We start from the raw sequence: 21,115 nt of genomic DNA on the forward strand, positions 1-21,115 counted from the left end.
TAGCCTTATCACTTATAAATGTGATAATCATTTATTCATTTTTCAAACATGTATTAAGAGCTTGCTGTGTACAAGGCACTATTCTAGGCACAGAGAGAGACACAAAACTAATTTCTCTTTGGAAGTGGGGGACTCTAGGTAGTACAGAACATTGAAGATGCTCCCAAATTCCACTGACTGGCTTAACTGTTTTGTTTTTCTCTTTCTGATTCTTTGCTATGAGGGATAGTTCTTAGAGTAGGAAAGAGAGGAGAAATATAATGGAAATGAAAGTAATACAGAAACAAAAGACATGGACCATGCCCTTGGTGAGTTTATAATCTTCATATTCTTTCTAAGCCAAGGTACTTCATTGGTACCTATGAAATATAAAAAGGGATAGAAGAAAGTCTCAAGCATGTTGGATAGAGCCAATATGGCAGATTTATATGAGAAGGGATGTGGAATCATGTTTCTGTTGGAATAGGGAAACATCCTTAGCACTTAGCATAGAGCCTTGCAGACAGTAGGATAATAATATATATAAAAATAGTAATATATTAATAAATATAGGAAGCCAAAATGAATAATATGGAAATATTTTACACAATTTCACATGTATAACCTATATCAGATTTGCTTACCATTTTAGGGAGGCAATAAGAGAGGAATTAGAATTTGGTACTAAAAAATTAAAAAATGTTAAAAATTGTTCTTACGTGAATGGGGAAAATTTTAAAACTGTTTAAACAATAAATATGGAAGCAAGATTTTCAATATTAAATATAGAATATTTAACATTATATATATATGTATGTGTATATATATATAAAATTTTAAATTTAGGACCACAGATGACTAGTAATCTTTCTTTAATAGTATTAAGAGTGAAAAACATACTTACTGATGCCATGTAATTGCATCAATTACTCCTCCCCCAACATTCAGAAAGCTAAAAAAAAAAAAGGCATTATTATATCATTTCTCAGTCTTCATATGGAAATGCTTAAAAAAAAATCAGTTAGTGGATTAGTAATTAAATCTGGAAATAAAAAATCTAGTACATTTCAGAGTTATTGAGGCAGCTAAGTGGTACAATGTATGGAATGCTGGACTTGGAGTCATAAAGTCCTATCTTCAAATTTGATTTCAGACACTATCTGAGTGACCATGAGAAAGTCGCTTAGCCTCTGTTTGCCTCAATTTCCTCATCGGTGAAATGTGGTTAATAATAGTGCTTCCCTTCCAGGCTTGTGAGAAGCAAAATGAAATATTTGTAAGTAATGTTTGCAAACTTTAAGGCTTCAGTAACTTACAATGATTCCCCAATGATCTTTGTTAAAGGCACTACACCCCACTGTAGGCTTGCCAAAGCCTGTCCCCACCTCAATTGTTTCATTTCAGCAAAACTTCTAATTAAACAGGAATTTGAATTTGCTTCTTACTTCCTCCAGATCTAATAAAGTAGAGATCCTGGCACTTCCCACAAAAAGAAAAGCATTTCTTACTTCTAATAGTTTAAACTTAGGCCTTCATTTTTTTTAGATTAAAAAAGAAATTCTCTTACCTCCTTAGCAGCTTCTCACTGTTCTTCCGAAGTTGACCAATATCAGGTCCAAATAGTTTTGCATTTTTGAAATCATACATTTTTATAAGTGAATGCAATTTAATAAAGTCTTTTCCCAGTTGAGACCCGTTAATATAAATTCCAGACTTCTTCCTAAAACTGTTGGGTTCTGAAAGATAACAATTCTCTTTATATAATTGCTTATCTCTAAAATTTACATCTTCCATAAAGATGAGATGATTTCTTGATTCTAAAGGAGATTATAATCTTACTTCAAAAAAAGAATAAAACAAATCAACAATTGTAATACAACAAATATTCAAAATTAGCTACAAAGAAAATCTTACCCACTTATGAAATCCACTATAAGGCTAGGGAAAACTGGGAGTAGAAGGACTTTTTTATCTTTCCAAAATGGAAATTAATTTGAGTTTAAAAGCTTTAAAAAAATGCATAAAATCTTTAAAAGGACTAAGCTAATCTCTGTGGATTTCATGCCTTCTACTATAGTACAGTAGAAGTTGAGTTAAATCATCCAGCTAAAAGGTTAGCCTGAAGAATGAATTGATTGCTTGTTTGGGGATTCATTAGTTCAAGAAAGTCAAAGGGCTGAAAAGTTAATTTCAGTTAGCAAGCATATCATTGTTCTTCTGGCATCATATTTGATCATTGTGTTGATAAGGTTTCCTAAATCTCTCTCAAGTCTTTGTTTATGTAATTTTTTAGTGGAAGGGGGATACATTTTTCTCTTGGTTCTCAGAACTCTCTTTTGCATCAGTTTTGCAAGTTTTCCCAGATTTTTGTAAAACTATTCTTTTCAGGATTTCTTGCAGCATTCCATCATATTCATATAACATGATTTTTTTTAGGCATTCCCAATATGATGGAGATCCTTTAGTTTCTTGTTCTTTGCCACCATAAAACATCTAGGAATATTGCTGTACATATAAGTCTTTTTCTTCTTTCTTCAGTCTTTTTGAGATATAGACCTAGTAGTGGTACACTAGCCTTACTACCCTAACAAGTTTGCTATTTAGAAAGTCTTTTTTTAAACTTACACCATGAAAATGTTTAGATAATCAGAGAATGGCATAAAAGTACTAATGTCTGGAAGTTACGAGAAGTTTTTGGATATGGGAAAAGGGAGGTGAATAAGTATTCAATTAACTTTATTCATTTTCCCAAGGAGTATGATCTGATATCTGTCATTCCTGATTTGGACTACTGCAAATCAGCCTGGGCCTAAGTCTTCCATGAATGGCCTATACAATATGAGAATATAATATGTGCTCATTTCAGGGCATTGTGTGGTGGAAAGAGCATGAGATAGGAGGCTTGGATTCTCTTTCTAATTAGTCAAATTCAAACCTTTCTAAATTCTCAAAAGTGTATCTAAATTGTGTGTGTGGCTGGAGTAGATGAACCTAAGTTTCTTCCCAACTATAACCCTGATTATTCATATTATATAATGGATAAGTGTTTAATGGTATAATTTTTAAAAATCACAACCATTTACTGATATATAACCTTTTCCCTCCTGGTATTTCCTATAGAAAACCAGTAGGCAAAACAAAGGAACTGCATCTGATAGCTCTAGCAACATTCTGCATCCATAGAACTTCACCACTATCAAGAAATGTGAACTATTTTTCCTATGTCCTCCCTGAGACATAAATTTAGTGCAGTGGATAGAGGGCTGGGCTAGGATACAGCAAGACCTGAATTCAAATCCAGGCTCAATTATTCACTAGTATCTGATCCTGGGAAGGTCACTTAACCTCTGCATGCCTCAATTTCCTCAACTGTCAAATGAGGATAATAACATAGAGTTGTGAGTATGATGAGATTAATATCATTACATCACTTAGCACAGTGCCTGACACATAGCAGATACTGTGTTAATGCTGATTCCCTCCCTTTCTTTCCTCACAAAGATTAGCCTGCAACTAGTTGTATTTTGACTCTCTCAATGTCGTTGTCATGGATATTATTATTATCATGGTATAAATTGTTCTCTGTTTCTAGGCTTTTTTTTTTTCTGTTTCAATTCTTAGAATCCTTCCTATTTTATTTTTCAGTTCCTCAACAATGTCAGCTTCTATGGTACAATAGTGTTTCATTATATTTGTATGCCATAATTTGCTGAATCATTCCCCAACTGAAAAGTACCCACTTGTTTCCTTTTTTTTTTTTAACTACCACAAAAAAATGCTGTTGTGAATATTTTGGTAAATAGGAAATTCTTTTCTGTCTTTAACATCCTTGATGTACATACTTAAAAGTAGGATCACTGAGTCAAAATGGATGAACAATTTAATGACTTTTCTTCCATAATGTAAAATTATTTTCTAGAACTGTTGGTCTAATACCCAGCTCCATCAGGGTATTATTATGCTCTGATTATCTAAACATTTTCATAGTGTAAGTTTAAAGAGCAATTAGAGAAGAGCAGTATCACAAAAACCAAGAGATTGAAAGGACCTAGGAGGATAAAGTTTATATATTGCAACGATATATCCAAGGTATATTAGCAGAGATAAGAACGGAAAAAAGTTATTATATTTGTCAATTAAGAGATTTGGTGACTTTGGAGAAAACAAGTTCAGGTAAATGAAGTAGTTGGAAGTGTGAAGGGTTCATAAGAGAGTGAGAAGAAAGGAAGTAGAGGCACTAAGTTTTCAGGGAGATTATCAGAGAAGGGAAAGAGAGGTATAGGAGGAAAGCTATCATGGATGGCAAAAAGCCAGTACAAGGAATAAGCAACAACTTCCTCAGGCAAATCAGCATGGTAAACATAGAAGTCAGAAAATTATGCTTGACTAAATCAATGCTGTATTTTTATTGAATACTCTTTTCATTCAACACTCAAGTAAAGACCTTTTTGGTTGGACTACATTCTTAGATGGACTACAAGTGTCTAATCGTGTCCCAATTCCAAATTCAAGCATTAGGCTTAGTTGAATAAGGTCAGGCCTATAACAGAAAAGCTAATCATTAACATATTTTCTAGAAATAGTTTATCAATTCCCTAACAGAGGTCTGGGCCTCTGGCATATACTATAAGTAAAGTTTTGGAGGACAGAAAGTATGGGATGCTATCTGGCTCTAAAGAAAGGGTAGATTCATATTAAGGACTTCAAGATACCTTGCAGGATAAGATCAGAGTATTCAGGCTTTTAGGAGCTGGTGGTAAGGTAGAGAGTGGGGGATGCTGTGTAAGTCAGAAGAAAAGGAAATAGAAGGATGAAAATAAACTGTCTGTTAAAAGTTTTGTTAGGTGTCAGCTATGAGTAGCTCTAAAACCAATGGAACTTCTTAAAGATAGGAGATGCAGAAGTTGATGGCCCCAGCTAAATAATTCTCTAGTCAAGCAGATGGTAAGATGGGCTCAGCAGTGGATCCAAGAAGATATAGGGAAATTGTTTTCTACATGCAATTTCAAAAGGCATCTCAATGCAGCAGAAAAAAAATTAATATAGGCAATTGGCTAGCACACTGGACCTATGGCAGGAAGACCTAAGTTCAAATTCAGTTTCAGGCATCTGCTTGGTGTGTTTTGACCATAAGCAATCACTAAACTTATGTCTGCCTCAGTTTCCTCATCTGTAAAATGGAGATAAAAACAGCACCTTCTTCCCAGGATTTTGTGGAGGACAAAATGTAAAAAATACTTTTCAAACTTTAAGTTATATAAATGCTGGCTCTAGTTGTAATCAAGCAAATTGTGTTATATGATGCTAAAGAGTACTCCCTGGAGGAGAGGGGAAAGAAGGAAGGAGTGGTAGAATTTAATACTCAAAAGTTGTTTTAAATGTCAAAAAATTGTTTCAACGTGTAATTGGGGGAAAATTAAATTAAAATAATAATAATAATAAAAGAGTATTCCTTGATGAATGAAATGATAAGTGTACTTACCATTGCCAAGTTCCCAGGAAATGTCATACTTCTGGGAAATACAATAATCCAAGAATAATTTGGCATTTGAGCTGTCCCACTGCAAATTACTCTTTCTCATTAAGGCATTGATGCCAAAGATGAGATCCAATCCTGCACACTTGGCAAAACTGTACAGCATATCCACTGTGCTTTCTGTATCAACAAAAGCATAATTTAATAGTGAATAATCTGGTCACTAGGGTAGAAACAACCTGAAAGTATGCCCTACACAAAGCCCTATTTTCATCATATCATCATCAAACCTTTTGAATTATAGCTCCAGCAAGTGATAATAATTGTTTATAAGAAAATGATCACATTCGATTGACTAATACAATTTTATCTTCTCTATTTGCTATAATTTATCTGTAGGATTATTTTACATAGAAGGCATAAAGAATTTATGGCTTGAACAATAAAAAGGCTTCAAGATAACAGGCTCCAACAGAACATTGTGCCTTGCGGTCCAGCATCTAATTCTGTTAAAAGCAAGCTTTGTAAGATAAGGCAATTACAGTTTCTCTTGATATTAATTTTGATTTGGAATAGGGAAATGTATTAAGGTAAATTTAAAATTTTTAGATTTCCAGACAAAGGTTTTTTTTTTAACCAAATATTAAGTTGAAACTGTATCAAAGACTGCCAAGTAGAATAATATTCTATCACAAAATGTTAACATAATTAATTATTTGATCATAGTTGGTTCATAAAGGTGGTAGTTTAGGACTTTAAAGGAGTGGGCTCACCAAAGTTAAATATAAATATATTTTATTATGTATTCATATATTATTATATTCATATATCTATTAATATACATCGTCTTTGCTAGTTTACTTTTTAAAAGCAAACAAAACTGCACATATAACTGCTTTAACATAATAGCATACAATAGCATAAAGACAAACAAATCCATTTCACCTCATTCCTTAGCATTTCCTCAATAGTTGAGGGGGAAGAAAAGAGTATTCCTGAATTACCTGAATAACTATAGCTGTGAAGACTGGGCCTTAATGAGGAGAAGGGCAGAAAAGCTGAAACTAATTTATCAGGTTGTTGGGTGTATTCTAGTTGTTCCATGTGTCTCTCACTTCCATAATATCTGCAGCCTATCAAGGAATTATAATTATTAAGGACTGAAAAAATCTCTTGGGAAGGGACTGGGTTGAAATAGTAGAGTAAGATGGAGAACTGCCCACCTCTTCCACTAAGCCTCCTCCACAATGTTCTAGAAAATGCACCAGACTGAAACCTGATTGGAAACTCGAGGAAAAAAAAAATCTTTTTTTGGAAAGCCCAAGTTAGGCTAGGCTAGGATTAGCCAGGACCTCAGCTCCACACACAGAACTTTCTAGCACCCAGATTCTGAAAGAGTATTGAGACAGGTAGAAATCCTAGAAAGACTGCACTAGTGCAGGATGCAGGAAAGGAGTCCATCCGGCAGCTCTGTCACTCCTGATTCAATTCCTGATCACAGATCCAGGGTGGACTGAATAGGAGATCTGTGACTTTGTTGTTCAGTTGCATCTGACTCTTTGTGACCCTATTTGGAGTTTTCTTGGCAGAGATGGTGGAGTGGTTTGCCATTTCCTCCTCCACGTCATTTTGTACCTGAGGAAACTGAGGCAAATAGGATTGAGTAACTTGCCCAGGGTCACACACTAGTGACTCTAGGCTTAATACTCTGTCCCCTGTGTCATCTAGCTACCCCTGTGGAGAGCTGTTGACTAGGGGTGATAAAAGGAAGGAGTTATAGACACTAATTCTCTACTGATCAATAAACAAGGTCAGAAACCAAGTTGTGGGACACTGACTCCAGGAACAGAGCACAAACTGTATTCTAGCTTCCAATCCAAGCTGAGGCCTACAGTGGAATGACCAGCAATAGAATCAAGGAGAGCTTGCAGTAGTTCTTATATAATTGAAATTTGGTGAGAAATAGGTCAAAACATTAGATATAGATATTGGGTCACCCTTCCTCCACAAAATGACAAATGGAAACTAAATGGAATCTGATCATATCCCCTAAATTAATAATATTTAAAGGAGCAGAGAGATATTATTCTAGCCAGATACTCCATTTTCTGAGTAACCTCGCAAGAGTGGTAACCTCGACCTTAACCTCCAGCTCCATTCAACAAGAATTAAAACCTCCCTTGGAGAAGGGTGGGGGGAAGAAGGACTTGAGATATCTATTCTACCCCATTTGAGCCACACAATGATAGGCCTCAATACACATTGATCCCTTTTTACATGAAAATGCTATTTGCCTTGTGATAGAGAGGTGAGGGACTCAGAATCTAGAATGTGACAAATATTTTTTGGTATATGGCTAGCATAGACATTTGTTTTGTTTGACCATACACGTTTGTAATGAGGGTTTTGTTTTTCCTATCACTTTCATTTGGGTAGGAAGAAGTTGGAATTGGAAAGAGAAAAGTTGGTTTTTATTGATTGAAAAAATTACAATTAAAAAGTTTTTAAATATATATATTTTTAATAAAACTTATAGAATGAAAAAAATTCCAAATTACCAATGTCAAAAACAAAAAAGATAAATTTACAATCAATGGAAATTGAACTCCCCCAGTCCCTAGATATATATCAATAAAACTCATGATCTAAATGAAATAGATGAACTTTGAATTAAATCCATACAAATCATCAACATTTCTGTATATTACCAACAAAATCCAGCAAGAAGAAACAGGAAGAGAAACTTATTAAGATAATTATAGAAAGTATAAAATATTTAGGAATCTGTCAAGACACACACGAGAAGTTTGCACATCTAAATAATTGAGTAAATGTTAATTACTCTTAGGTAGGCCAAGCCAACAAAAAAAAAAGGACAAAGCTTTCCATAAAATAGCTGGAGTGCATTAGTTTGGAGTTGGGAAGAATCTTTCTTTTCACACTTACTATCTATGTGAAGCTGGACAAGTCAGCCTCAATTTGCTCATCTGTAAAATGAGGATAATAATAGTACCTACATCAAAGAGTCTGAAAATGAAATGCATATATACAATGCTTTGGAAACCTTAAAGTGCTATTATATAATGCTACCAAGCTTTTCTTCTCAAAGAGTTGTTAATAATTCGTATATATTATATATCATTATTATATTATTACATAATATTACATATCATCTTAAAGTTCTTATTTTACAAATATCATCTTACTTGATCCTCACAACAATCCTGGGAAGTACGTGATATTCTTATCCCCATTTTGGCATTTCAGAAAATTGAGGTAATACAAAGATATTTATATTTAGTATATACTTCATTAAAGAGAATCAAACCTATTTCATCTTGTTCCTTAGCATTTCCTCAATATTTGAGGGGGAAGAAAAAAAAGTTTTCCTGAGCTACTTGAATAACTATAGTTGTGTTGACCTGACTTTCATGAGAAGGGCAGAATTTTTGTTTTTTCTTCTCAGGTAATTTTTGCCTTCTTTCTAAATCTGATCTTTCTTGTATAACAAGATAACTGTATAAATATGCATACATATATTGTATTTAACATATATAACATGTATGGGACTACCTGCCATCTAGGGGAGAGGGTGGAGGGAAGGAGGGGGAAAGTTGAAACAGAAGTTTTTTCAAGGGTCAATGCTGAAAAATTACCTATGCATATGTTTTGTATATAAAAAGCTATAATAAAAAAGAAGAAGAAGAAGAAGAAGAAGAAACGAGAAGGGCAGAAAATCTGAATCTATCAGATTGTTGGATATATTCTAGTTGTTCCATGTGTTTTTCACTTCCATAATGTCTGCAGACTATCAAGGACATAACTTGCTAGGATCACAGAGTCAGTATCTGAGGCCAGCTGTGAAGTCAGTTCTTCCTGATTCCCAGGCCAGTATTCTATCCACTATACCAATAAGCTGGTTGTGGTAAAGATCAAGTGGAATTATACATGGAAGATACTTGGCAAACTTTAAAGAACAATAGAATTTTAGCTATCATAAATTTATATTTATATCTACCTGTCAATATCACTTTTTCCTAAATATTACCTCACTACCATTTTCACTGAGACCCTTTTGAAATGCCTCAAATGACAGAGAGGAAACCTTGAGTTTTCAAAAATTTTGATAGAGGTATCAAATGATCTCTGGCAGCTACTACCAAACTAGATAACCCCGGATGTCTGTCACTTAAGTTTAGAGAAGTTCATCAGCAGGGGAAGAAAGAATTTCCTTTGCTTGTTTTGACCAATGCAACTCATGAAGACCTTTTTCAGATCCACACAGTTACAGATCAATCACCAATGAAATCAAGGATGTTTGTTAGTATTATTATGATAGCATGGAAGAATGAAAAAATCTCAGACCAATGAGGAGCAAAATTATGAAGGCAAGTATTATATTACTTCTTTCTCCTGTTACCACTCCCAAAAGCATGACTCTTAGCAACGAATATTGTTCTCTTTGCCCAATTCTGTTACTATTAATAATATTCCTGGAACTTCATTACCTTTAGAGCCTATGAACTGGTACCATATCATAAGCAGAAGCAAGTCTTTCTGATACTTCTGGTAATTTCCTTAGATGGCTTGTGGTAAATCCCATCTTGTACTAAATTCAAGGTGACAGGGGATCATATAGGTAATATCCAACATTTATATAGCCGTCTGGGGTTACAAAATGCTTTATAAATACTGTCTCATTTTATTCTCCCAACAAACCTGGGAGTTACATATTATTATTATCCCTATTTTACAGATGAAGAAACAGAGGCAGGCAGAAGTTGTAAATGTCTTATCCAGGGTCACACAGCAGGTTTGAGCTCAGGTCTAGAAAGACCCTTCAGATCATGAACTCTACCCTAGGTAGGAAAGAGTTAGGGACCCTCAACTTGTGCTTTCATTAGGAGAGGATGAGGAAACTCTTCTACAACTGGTAGTCTTAGGATAAATGACTTGTAAGGCACACACTGACTTTTAAGGCCAGCTCTGTATTTTCTAGGCCACTGCTGCTCCACATTAACCCCAAAGATTATTGTTCTAATAATAGAATCCACCTTAGGGCAGAGATTGCATTTGTTGTTTCCAGTAACTTGCCCAAACTAGTCTGAGCTAGATGAGCTCATTTCCTGTTGCCAGATGTTTTTGTCACCTTCTACTGAGGCTGTCCGTGACATCTAAAAGAGAATGAGGGCAAATACATGTACTGACACCTATTATAATTTCTATTCTAAGGATGAAGTGACTTTGAGCTTTATCCAAAGGTCAAAGTAAAGTTATCCCTGCTAACTCTTCCATCTTAGAAGCTTTATTCAACTTCTAACACTTTCAATGGCTTCCTGACAACTCTGTAAATAGAAACCAAATGTAAAAATGTCCATTTGTTTCAATAGCACATCACCATGGTTACAAATATCCAAAGAGAAAAATGTGTCAAGGAAACGAAAGTTTTACAATTTTAGCTAAATCCTGCTATTTTAAAGTATTTGGTTTTTGTATAAAATTCATTTAAAAAATCAAGGTTTCATTTTTGAATCAGTCATCAATTGAAGCAGCATGACATAGTAGAGAGAGCTAGATTGAGGCAGGAAGACTTTAATTCTAGTCCTGTATCCTGTCAGGTTTAATTAGTCAATAAATACTTATTAAGTATCAGGCACTGCACTATGTTGTCATCAGAGTCTACTCCTTTTACCTTGCCCAGTGTAACAGGGTAATGATTTGCAATGATAGAGGATGAACTCACATTGGGAGTTCTCCATACCCTTGAAATCACAGGCCCAAATGGTCTTCTACTCCAAAAACTAATCTATTTTCAGCCTCATGTTTGATTTCATGTAAACAATACTGTAGCAGTAAAGTTTTGGGAAGAAAAGTCTCTTCATCTAGTGTTAACTTCAAGTGAGGAATCAAGTCTTCACAAACTAAAGTTAAAAATATTAAAAACACAGTAAAAACATTACTTCCTCCTAACTACTCCCCTGGAAATCTCCATTATAACTATATTCTAATCAACAAGTAATCATTAAATGCCTACTGTCTGCATAGCATTACAAAAGGGACTAAGGATGAGATGGGGAATACAAAGTTTAGTCCCTATCCTTATGGAGCTAGGCCAGAAATAATGATAGATAATGTACAATGTTACCCAACAAGGATGCTGAGGGGGGATTGATCAGAATCCACTCCTGCTCATTATTCTATAAGTAAAATCCCTTTGTAAGGATTTGATACTAGTTATTTTTAATATTGATTTTAATATAGATAGTTAAATACCAAGATGGATCTGGAGCTGGCCGGACATATCTTTTATACCAACAGTAATTCTTGCAAGACTCTAGCAAAGTTTTTTTTTTTTTATAGTCATGTTTCTGGGGCTACATGAATAGAACTTCCAGAACTCATCTATGCTGTCCTAAAGAACTTGGAAGTCTAAAGACTTAATTAAGTTCAAGTATCGTCTTCGTTACTTAATAAACACAACTCAACATGGACAAGTCACTGAGATCTGAATCTCAGCTTCTTTATCTGTAACATAGTAGGCATTTCCCCTTGTTACTGATACAAAGATCTTTACTACTACTGATACAAAGAAATGGGGATGATGCTACATTTCCAGCCACACAATAATATTTTCTGCAAGTGTAAATATATAATGTTTACATTATATATTTGCATGCTATAGTTCTATGCTCTGATTTCTGAAGGGAAAAATTTCCCCCTAGAACTTTGCAAGTAAAGAAAATCCATATTCAATAAAGAGAGCTAATTCAGTTTCAATTGATCAAGAATGGACAGAAGCAGCTACACCCAAAGAAAGAACACTGAGAAATGAATATAAACTGCTTGCATGTTTGTTTTTCTTCCTGGGTTATTTATACCTTCCGAATCCAATTCTCCCTGTGCAACTAGAAAACTGTTTGGTTCTGCACACATATATTGTATCTAGGATATACTGTAACCTATTTAACATGTAAAGGATTGCTTACCATGTGGGAGAGGGGGTGGAGGGAGGGAGGGGAAAAATCGGAACAGAAGTGAGTGCAAGGGATAATGCTGTAAAAAATTACCCTGGCATGGGTTCTGTCAATAAAAAGTTATTTAAAAAAAAATCCATAGCAGTGGCAATAAATCAGCTCCTTCATTTTAGGGAGAATTTGAAAAACAGAAAAATCAAAAGCATTATACAGACAACAACATAAAGTGCTCTCCTTTTATAGACAGGTTAATACTCATTTTAATGGGTAATTGTGGATACATTCAGCCAGCCAACATTGTCTTCAGGAAGATATATTCTCATCTCAGCCTTAAACATTAATACCTCATTTTAAAAAATTCTCTGAAACATGTAAAAGAATTTCTCCCTTGTGTGAAACCACTCTCAAAGTCTTGCTTTAATAATCATCCCTTCACTTTACAAACTAGGGCACTGTGACCCAAAAAGACCATGAAGAAACATGCTAATGACAGGGAGTAGAAGGAAAGAAAAGAGGACTAAAATTTAAGGGAAGAGGGACTCATAGATAGGAGAATGGTTGATTAATGTATGAATGAATGTGATAGAACATACTAAAGATAAAAGAGTTATGGCAGAGAATCTTGGGTAGTATGAACTGATGCAGTTAAGTGAATGGAACCAGGAAAACAATTCCTACAAAAATAACACTATTATAAAGAAAAACAATTTTGAAATATATAAAAACTCTGATAATGACCAGCCATGTCTCCAGAGGACTTCTGATTAAGCAGGTTGTTCTTTGACTGACAAGAGAGGCAATAGATTCAAGGAGCAGAGAGACAGACATTATTGGATGATATCTAAATGGATTCATTTTGTGTTTATCTATTGCAAGTTTTATTTATGTTTTTCTTTCAGTTTTTTTTAGTTAGGAAGAGGGAGAGTTAATAGTACTGAAGAAATATAAAATAGTGCCACTGAAACATTTTAAGAGAAACTGGAAACTTAGAAGGAAACACAGAAAAGTAGTACAGATTTGAAAGTAATATGTAGGCTTTATAATAAACTTTTATGTTCCACTGAATATATAAAAATGCTTTTTTGGGTAATTAACTTAAAAATAAAAATTTTAAAAAATTATTGGTTTTGTAAAGATGTAGTTTTAATTAAAATGTTAGATGCCCCAAACTAGCTGAATTCAAAGGCTATTTCTCCCCACTTCCATTTGTTTTATGTTAATGAAGCCTTCTGTTAACTGAGAAGACAAAAGTGTAGAGATATGAATCTCACTCTAAAATAACTCTGACATAAAATGTTAATTTGAATGTGGGCAAATCACTTTTTTTTTCCAGAAATTCTACTGTTTGTCATTTAGTTTTGCAAGTCAAATATAAGTAATTTCAGGTTAGCTGGAATGTAAATTACTTGGGTGCGTTCCATATTTGCAAAACCCTGGGTAATTTAAGACATAGAAGATGCAAAAAAGAAACCAGTTTGGTAGGAAAACATTTTATGATTGAAGACTCTCCAACCCCTTTGACTAATAAATGCTTACCCAATGAAGTCCATTAATCAGTATTGTAGTTCATTCCCCTCAATTTACTTCCCAACAATTCACTATGGCCATCTATGAATTCTAGAGGTTAAGAACAATTGTGAATTCTAGATTAATAGTAGGATCCTACCTTGCAGAATCAATTGTGTGATTTCTAGCTTATGCTGGCTGCCTAATCCTAGAAAGCCCATTGCTTCTAAGACCAGAATAACCTATGAAACACCTTGCATATCTTACTTGTGTACGTGCCATTCTTGTACTTGTTCTGATATTGTTCTTTGAGTAGCAGCACTTCCTGGATGGGCCATTCCAATTGTAACTGTCCCTTTACGGCAGAAGGGATAGGACGCAAGTTGCAAGTATCTATAGTGGGAGAAAAAAATTTTGAATTAGCTTTGATGCTTTTCAGAAATTGTGTGATCTATGAAAGGAAGTTAGGTGGTTTAGTTGATAGAGGATCAGACTTGTAATCAGGAAGACATGGGTTTGGATCCTGCATCAGATATATATAAACCATGTGATTCTGGAGAAGTCACTTGCCCTCAATTTCTTCATCTATAAAATGAGGACAATGGTATCCCAGATAAAAGATAAAAGTCCTTTCTAAGCATCCCATTAGATTGTGATGCTTATCCAAGTCAGAAAAAGGGAGACAGAAAAAAGGAAATTATATGATATCTACTATGTGCCAAACTCTTTTACTCTCCCATTTGATCCTTACAGTAACTCTGAGAAGTAGGTGCTATTATTATCTCCATTTTACAATTAAGAAAACTGAGGCAAACAAAAATTAAATTACTTCCCCAAGGTCATACAGTAAATATTTTAGGGAATATTTGAACTCAGGTCTTCCTTATCCCATGCCCAGCTTTCACTTCTCTGTGCTACCAGCTGCCCGCACTCATGTGCAGCTAAAAGTAGCTGACATTCAGATCACTCCATCTGAACGTCATCATCATCAAAGCTGCATAATCTAGTCTTTGGCTACTGGCCCAGATCCCTGGGATCCATTAAAAAGAATGTTTCAAGAACAGCATGAATAATACCACAGACATCAGCCCAAAGAGCAAGAAACAACCAAAATTTCTTGATGAATAAAAGACAGATTTTCCTATCAAAAGTTTAAAAAAAAGTATCTTTTTCTAAGAGTATTTTTTCAATTAATTAGAAATATTTTAAATATGTGACTGGGAAAAGACTAATATAATCATTAATTTTTTAAAAATTAAAATAAATTTCTTTTTTAAATTTTGAAAATCCACCTTTACTCTCTGATTGCTGGCTCCAATTCCTACATTCCCAATCTTCCTAGCTACTTCTTTAGAAAAGGTGAGGATCTTAAATAAACCCATAAAAAACATTTAAAATAAATATTTATTTCAAGCATATTTCAATGTGAATTCTCCCACTGATCTCTTAGAGATTGTAATTTGGCAATGGACACATATGTAAAGTAGAATTATAATATGTAGCACTTTCATTTTTATTACACCCTTAAAAGGACACATCATTGACCTTCCTAAGTGTAAAAAAGCATAAAATCTCATTTGACACATCTTAAACTTTTAAAAATTCTTATTTTCAATCCATTCCTACTTTTATGTTCCTCCAAGCCAATTTCATTCCCTCATCTGTATTACACTGTTAATAAGCTGTACTGTTGATATCTTTTGATATGTACCACACTGTACCTTCTAGAGAAAAACTAGCAAGGGATGCAAGAAAATGTTCATTTCCCATTTGGTTCCAGATTCTTACAATAGGCTTAGATGAGGTATCCCCACTACAATACCCACAAACTGTTCCTATTTCTCCAAATGAAACAAAAACACAGCAAACTACAAAGCAGATACAGGACTAATTCAAGAAAATGAAGCTACAGTTTGAAAATTATCCTATTTCAAAAAATCACCTGGGTCGATTTGAGCTTCCCAGTAACTTTTTTCCTCATAGGTTGATTCCTTCTTTGGGTCAAAGATCAGGAAGTCTGTCTTGGTGCCACCAAATCTCAAGTAGGCAGGAGATAAGCCTCTGGCTAAGGTTCGAAGTCTTTCGGAACTAAAAAAAAACATGATTTTCTCAAATTAATAAAATGTACATTTTCATTAAGAAAATCTGACGTGTCAATGGATTTGTTTTCAGTTATTAGTTAATTAAAAATGTAGTTTCTACAGATCCAGCAATAAAAGCAGAGAAACATAGAATTTGGGAGTTGGAAAGGATCTCAATAGCTATCTGATCCAAACCATATATGAAAGATTCCCCCCACTAAAACATAACTTGATTGAGTTCCACTTTGATATATCCAACAAATGATTATTCAGTGTTGGCTCTAAGATCTCCAAGAAGAGAGCCACCATCTCTCAAAGAAACCCATTCCATTCCTGGTCAGCTTTAATGTCTAGAGTGACGATTTTCCTGATATCAACTCCAAATTTGCCCTCTAGAACCAAAGTGAAGTAAAAGCCCGCATTATTATGACAACTCTTCAGATATCTGAAGAAGTTATATTTTTTCCTCCACTATTTCTCTCAACATCTTCCATTCTTCAGATTACATATCCTCCATTCTTTCAACTTATTGATCTTCCTATGATATGGGCTTAAGGTTCTTCACCTTCTTGGCTATCCTCTACCTGTATGCTTTCCAATTCTTTGATATCCTTAAATTATGAAGCCTAGAATTCAATACAATACTCCAAGTGTGGATTGTCTAGTACAAAATATGGAATCACTTGCATCTCCTCACTCCTGGAAGTTATGTCCTTCTTTATATATCCCATAATGTTTTAAGATCACACAAATCTTGTTGGCTGCTCTATCACATTGTTGACTCAGAGTTTGGAGATCTTTTTTCATGACTACAGATCTTTAACCCTGCTTGCCTCCTGCTTATGTACAATTGTGAAGTTGATTTTTTTTTAAATTCAAGTATATGCCTTTACATTTATCTCTATTGAATTTTATCATATTTAATTCAGTTAAAATGATCTGGCCTGTCAAGATCATTTTGCTTCCTAATTTTATCATCCATTATTAGTTTTCTCTTCCAGTTTTGTGTCATCTGAAAATATGAAAGGATACACCTATGATGAGAGGTGGTAGGAGGGAGAAAGACTGGAATATAAACCATCTACATGAGTACTTTTCTGATCACCTTAGTTGAGAAAGAATTGTCCTCTGGGGCAGCTAGGTGGCACAATGAATAGAGCAACAGGCATGAATTTAGGAGGACCCGAGTTCAATCCAGCCTAGAAAACTTACTAGCTGTGTGACCTCAGACAAATAACTTAACTCTGATTGTCTACCCTTCCCCACAAAGAAAGAGTTCCATCTCTGAAATAGCTTGTCCATGTGGCCCTGGGCAAGTCGCTTAACCCTTTCAAAAAGAGTTAGTCTACTCTGGTCTTATCTGAACTTTTTCACGAAACTCTGCTGGCTCCTTGTAACAACCACTTTTGTTTCTAGATAGATGCTACACATCTCTTTAATAATACATGTGAGAATTTCCTAAGGAATCAGATTCAAGTTCATTGGTTTGTAGACTTGATTTTCTTCCCTCTTCTTTAAAAATTGGGAAAACATTTTTTTTTCTGATATTACCAACAGTGGTTCAGCCACCATATCAACCACTTTTTTCAGTAACACAGGATATGTGTGACTTGTGTTGGGTTACATTTTGTGTGTGTGTGTGTGTGTCACCTGAGCCAGGTGACTTGAACTCTTCAAAGGTAGGTAGATATGCTCTGTCTCCTTACTTTTTTTTTAGATTTCAGCTTCCTATTGTTGTTTCTTTCTATCATTTCCATAAAGGTTATTCTCCTTTGCAGAGAAACTAGAACCAAAATAAATGAACAGTCTACCTTCCTTGTGTGGTCAGTTACCACTCTATCCATCCCAAACCAATGTCCTATTCCTTCTTTGATTCAACTTTTTTCTCTATAATATATATATATATATATATATATATGTGTGTGTGTGTGTGTGTGTGTGTATACACACACACACACACACACACACACACACACACACCTCTTTGTTGGCAGAGTTGTGAAATGATCCAACCATTTTAGAGGGCAATTTGGAAACTATGCCCAAAGTGCTATAAAACTGTGTATACTTTTTAATCCAGAGCATCATTACTGGGTCTATATCCCAAAGAGATCATGAAAGAGGGAAAAGGACTCACATGGCAAAAATGTTTGTAGCAGCTCTTTTTATAATGGCAAGAAATTGGAAATTGAGTGGATACCCATCAATTGGATAACGGCTAAATAAGTTATGGTATATGAATGTAATAGAATATTATTATTTTATAAGAAATGATGAGCAGGCTGATTTCAGAAAAGCTTTGAAAGACTTACATGCATTGATGCTGAATGAACTAGAAAAACATTGTAACCAACAACAGCAAAACTGTGTGATGATCAGCTATGACAGACTTAGTCTTTTTCAGCAATTCAGTTATCCAAGGCAATTCCAGTAGACTTGGGATGGAAAACACCATCCACATCCAGAGAGAAAAATATGGAAACTGAATATCAATTGAAACCATGTTTTCACCTTTTTTGTTGTTGTTTGCCTTATCTTTCTCATGATTTCCCCCCTTTAGTCTGATTTTTCTTGTACAATATGACAAACAGGGAAATAGACAAGAGAATTGCACTAGTTTAATCTATATCAGATCGTTTGCTATCTTGGGGAAGGAGGAGAGAAGGGAAAAAATATTTGGAATACAAAATCTTACAAAAAATGAATGTTGATGCTAAGTGAAATGAGCAGAACCAGGAGATCATTATATACCTCAACAACAATACTGTATTAGAATGTATTCTGATGGAAGTGGATCACTTCGATAAAGAGATCTAATTCAGTTTCAATTGATCAAGGATGGACAGAAGCAGCTACATCCAAAGAAAGAACACTGGGAAATGAATATAAACTGCTTGCATTTTTGTTTTTCTTCCCGGGTTATTTATACCTTCTGAATCCAATTCTCCCTGTGTAACAAGAGAACTGTTTGGTTCTACACACATATATTGTATCTAGGATATATTGTAACCTATTTAACATGTATAGGACTGCTTGCCATCTTGGGGAGGGGGTGGAGGGAGGGAGGGAAAAAATCGGAACAGAAGTGAGTGCAAGGGATAATGTTGTAAAAATTACCTTGGCATGAGTTCTATCAATAAAAAGTTATTTAAAAAAAAAAACGAATGTTGAAAAGTATCTTTACATGTATTTGGAAAAATAAAATAGTATTGAGGGAAAAAACCCACCCTGGCTGTATTCAGTTTTTCTCAAACTTTAACAATGCCAATACTGATTCCTTGAATCAAATGACAGTATGTCCCCTAGTTTCCCCAACTGTAAATAGGGGCATTATTGATTATAGACAATATTTAAATTGATAGCAGAAAACACATTATTTTAAAAAATCATTGCTACATTATGGAGGGAGGGAAAAAAGAATTGGGTATAGATCTTCTTATATTGTTCTTAGTCATATTCAGCTCTTCATGATCCCATTTAGGATTTTTTTTTTTTTTTGGAAAAGATACTGGAGTGGTTTGCCATTTCTTTTTCCAATTCATTTTATAGATGAGGAAACTGAGTCAAACAGGGTTAAGTGACTTGCTCAGGGACTGACAGATAATAAGTGTCAGATTAAATATAAACTCAAGAAGATGAGTATTTCTGCTTCAAAGGCCAGTGTTCTGGCAAATCCCCCCCCCATCCATCCCACTATTTTACCTTCAAAAATCTATATCTCAAATAGATACTTTCCTAAGAAAAACGGTGTACCTTTGAGGTGGAAAGTCAAATTTTACAGGTTACTTAATTCCTACCACAGTAACCTCTATAATGTTAACATTATTTTGAAGTCAAGATGTACTTACTTATAGGAAGTACAGTTCAGTATTAAGAGAAGTATACACACATACACACACACACACACACACACACACATACAAACACAAACATAATATAGTTAAGGCACCTACCTTAAGAGAGTCATTGACATTCCAGATATACACACAATCAATCAATCAATAAACATTTGTTGAGTACCTATTATGTGCCAGACACTGGGGTGAGTGCTAGGGACACAAAAAAGAGGCAAAAAACAGTTCCTGCCTTTGAGGAGTTCACAATATAAAAGTACAAAAACATTCATTTTTAGTAGTGTCCAATTCTTTGTGACTGTTTGGAGTTTTCCTGGCAGAGGAAAGTGAGAAACCAGGTAATAGGGAATATAGATGGACAAAGATTGTGAAATTCCATATCTCCTTCTTATTCTTGATCCTGATCAAGTATCTTTTCATTTCTTCTTGAAAATGATGAAATACTCTTTATTATCAACAGGGTTTGATTCTTAGGGACAAAGAGAAAATAGTATAACCAGAAGCAGACTTGGAGACAGGAAGACCTGAGTTTAAATCAGGCCTCAGAAATTTATTAACTGTATGACCCTAAGTAAATCACTTAACCCTTTTTGCCTCAGTTTCCTCCTCTGTAACACGGGAATAATAATAGTATCTACAACCACATCCACAACCACATCTTCAAGGTTGTTATGAGGATTAAATGGGATAGTATTTAGTACTATTTGTTTGGCATAGTATCTGGTACACTATAAGCATTTAATAAATACTTGTTCCTTTCCCCATAAACCTATGTATAGTTAAATTGTTTTCACTGACAGATTTGAGCTTATCTTTTCTTAAGTTCAAGGACCAGAAGTTAAGGATCAGAACCAACTTGAAGATCTAAAGATCTTAATGACTTCCGTTCACTTCCTTTTCCAAGTTAGTGGCACTCCCGGCATCCAAAGTAGGATTAATAACAATACTTGACATTTATTTAGGACGTGAAAAATGAGCAAAGTGCTTTCTATGACTGATCGCATTGTAATTTCACAACAACCTTGGAAGAATAACAATTCTTATTATTCTCATTTTGCAGATATAGAAAATGAGATGGCAGAAGCGATTTGCTCAAGTCAGTGACCAATGAATAAGCTAGCAATTACTAAGCACTTACTCCCATCTATTTTAATTAAGACTGAGTATTCCAGACTTCCCCTAGAGCAGAGGTTGTTAATCTAGGATCTTATGAACTTGTTCTAATATCTTGACAATATATTTCAA

The 21,115-nt window shown here is 34.5% G+C and overlaps 1 protein-coding gene across 1 annotated transcript in view; it reads right to left on the bottom strand.

Moving 5' to 3' along the window:
- The window catches only part of HPSE (heparanase), a 48,253-nt gene that overhangs the window by 23,148 nt on the left and 3,990 nt on the right, over positions 1–21,115 (bottom strand). Inside the window, 5 exon segments of the mRNA XM_051964573.1 lie at positions 884–931; positions 1,547–1,715; positions 5,462–5,635; positions 14,203–14,328; positions 15,878–16,023. Of these exon segments, the coding sequence (XP_051820533.1) occupies positions 884–931; positions 1,547–1,715; positions 5,462–5,635; positions 14,203–14,328; positions 15,878–16,023 (663 nt within the window).

The sequence above is a fragment of the Antechinus flavipes genome, chromosome 6, assembly GCF_016432865.1.
Source record: "Antechinus flavipes isolate AdamAnt ecotype Samford, QLD, Australia chromosome 6, AdamAnt_v2, whole genome shotgun sequence".
Classification (NCBI taxonomy): domain Eukaryota; kingdom Metazoa; phylum Chordata; class Mammalia; order Dasyuromorphia; family Dasyuridae; genus Antechinus; species Antechinus flavipes.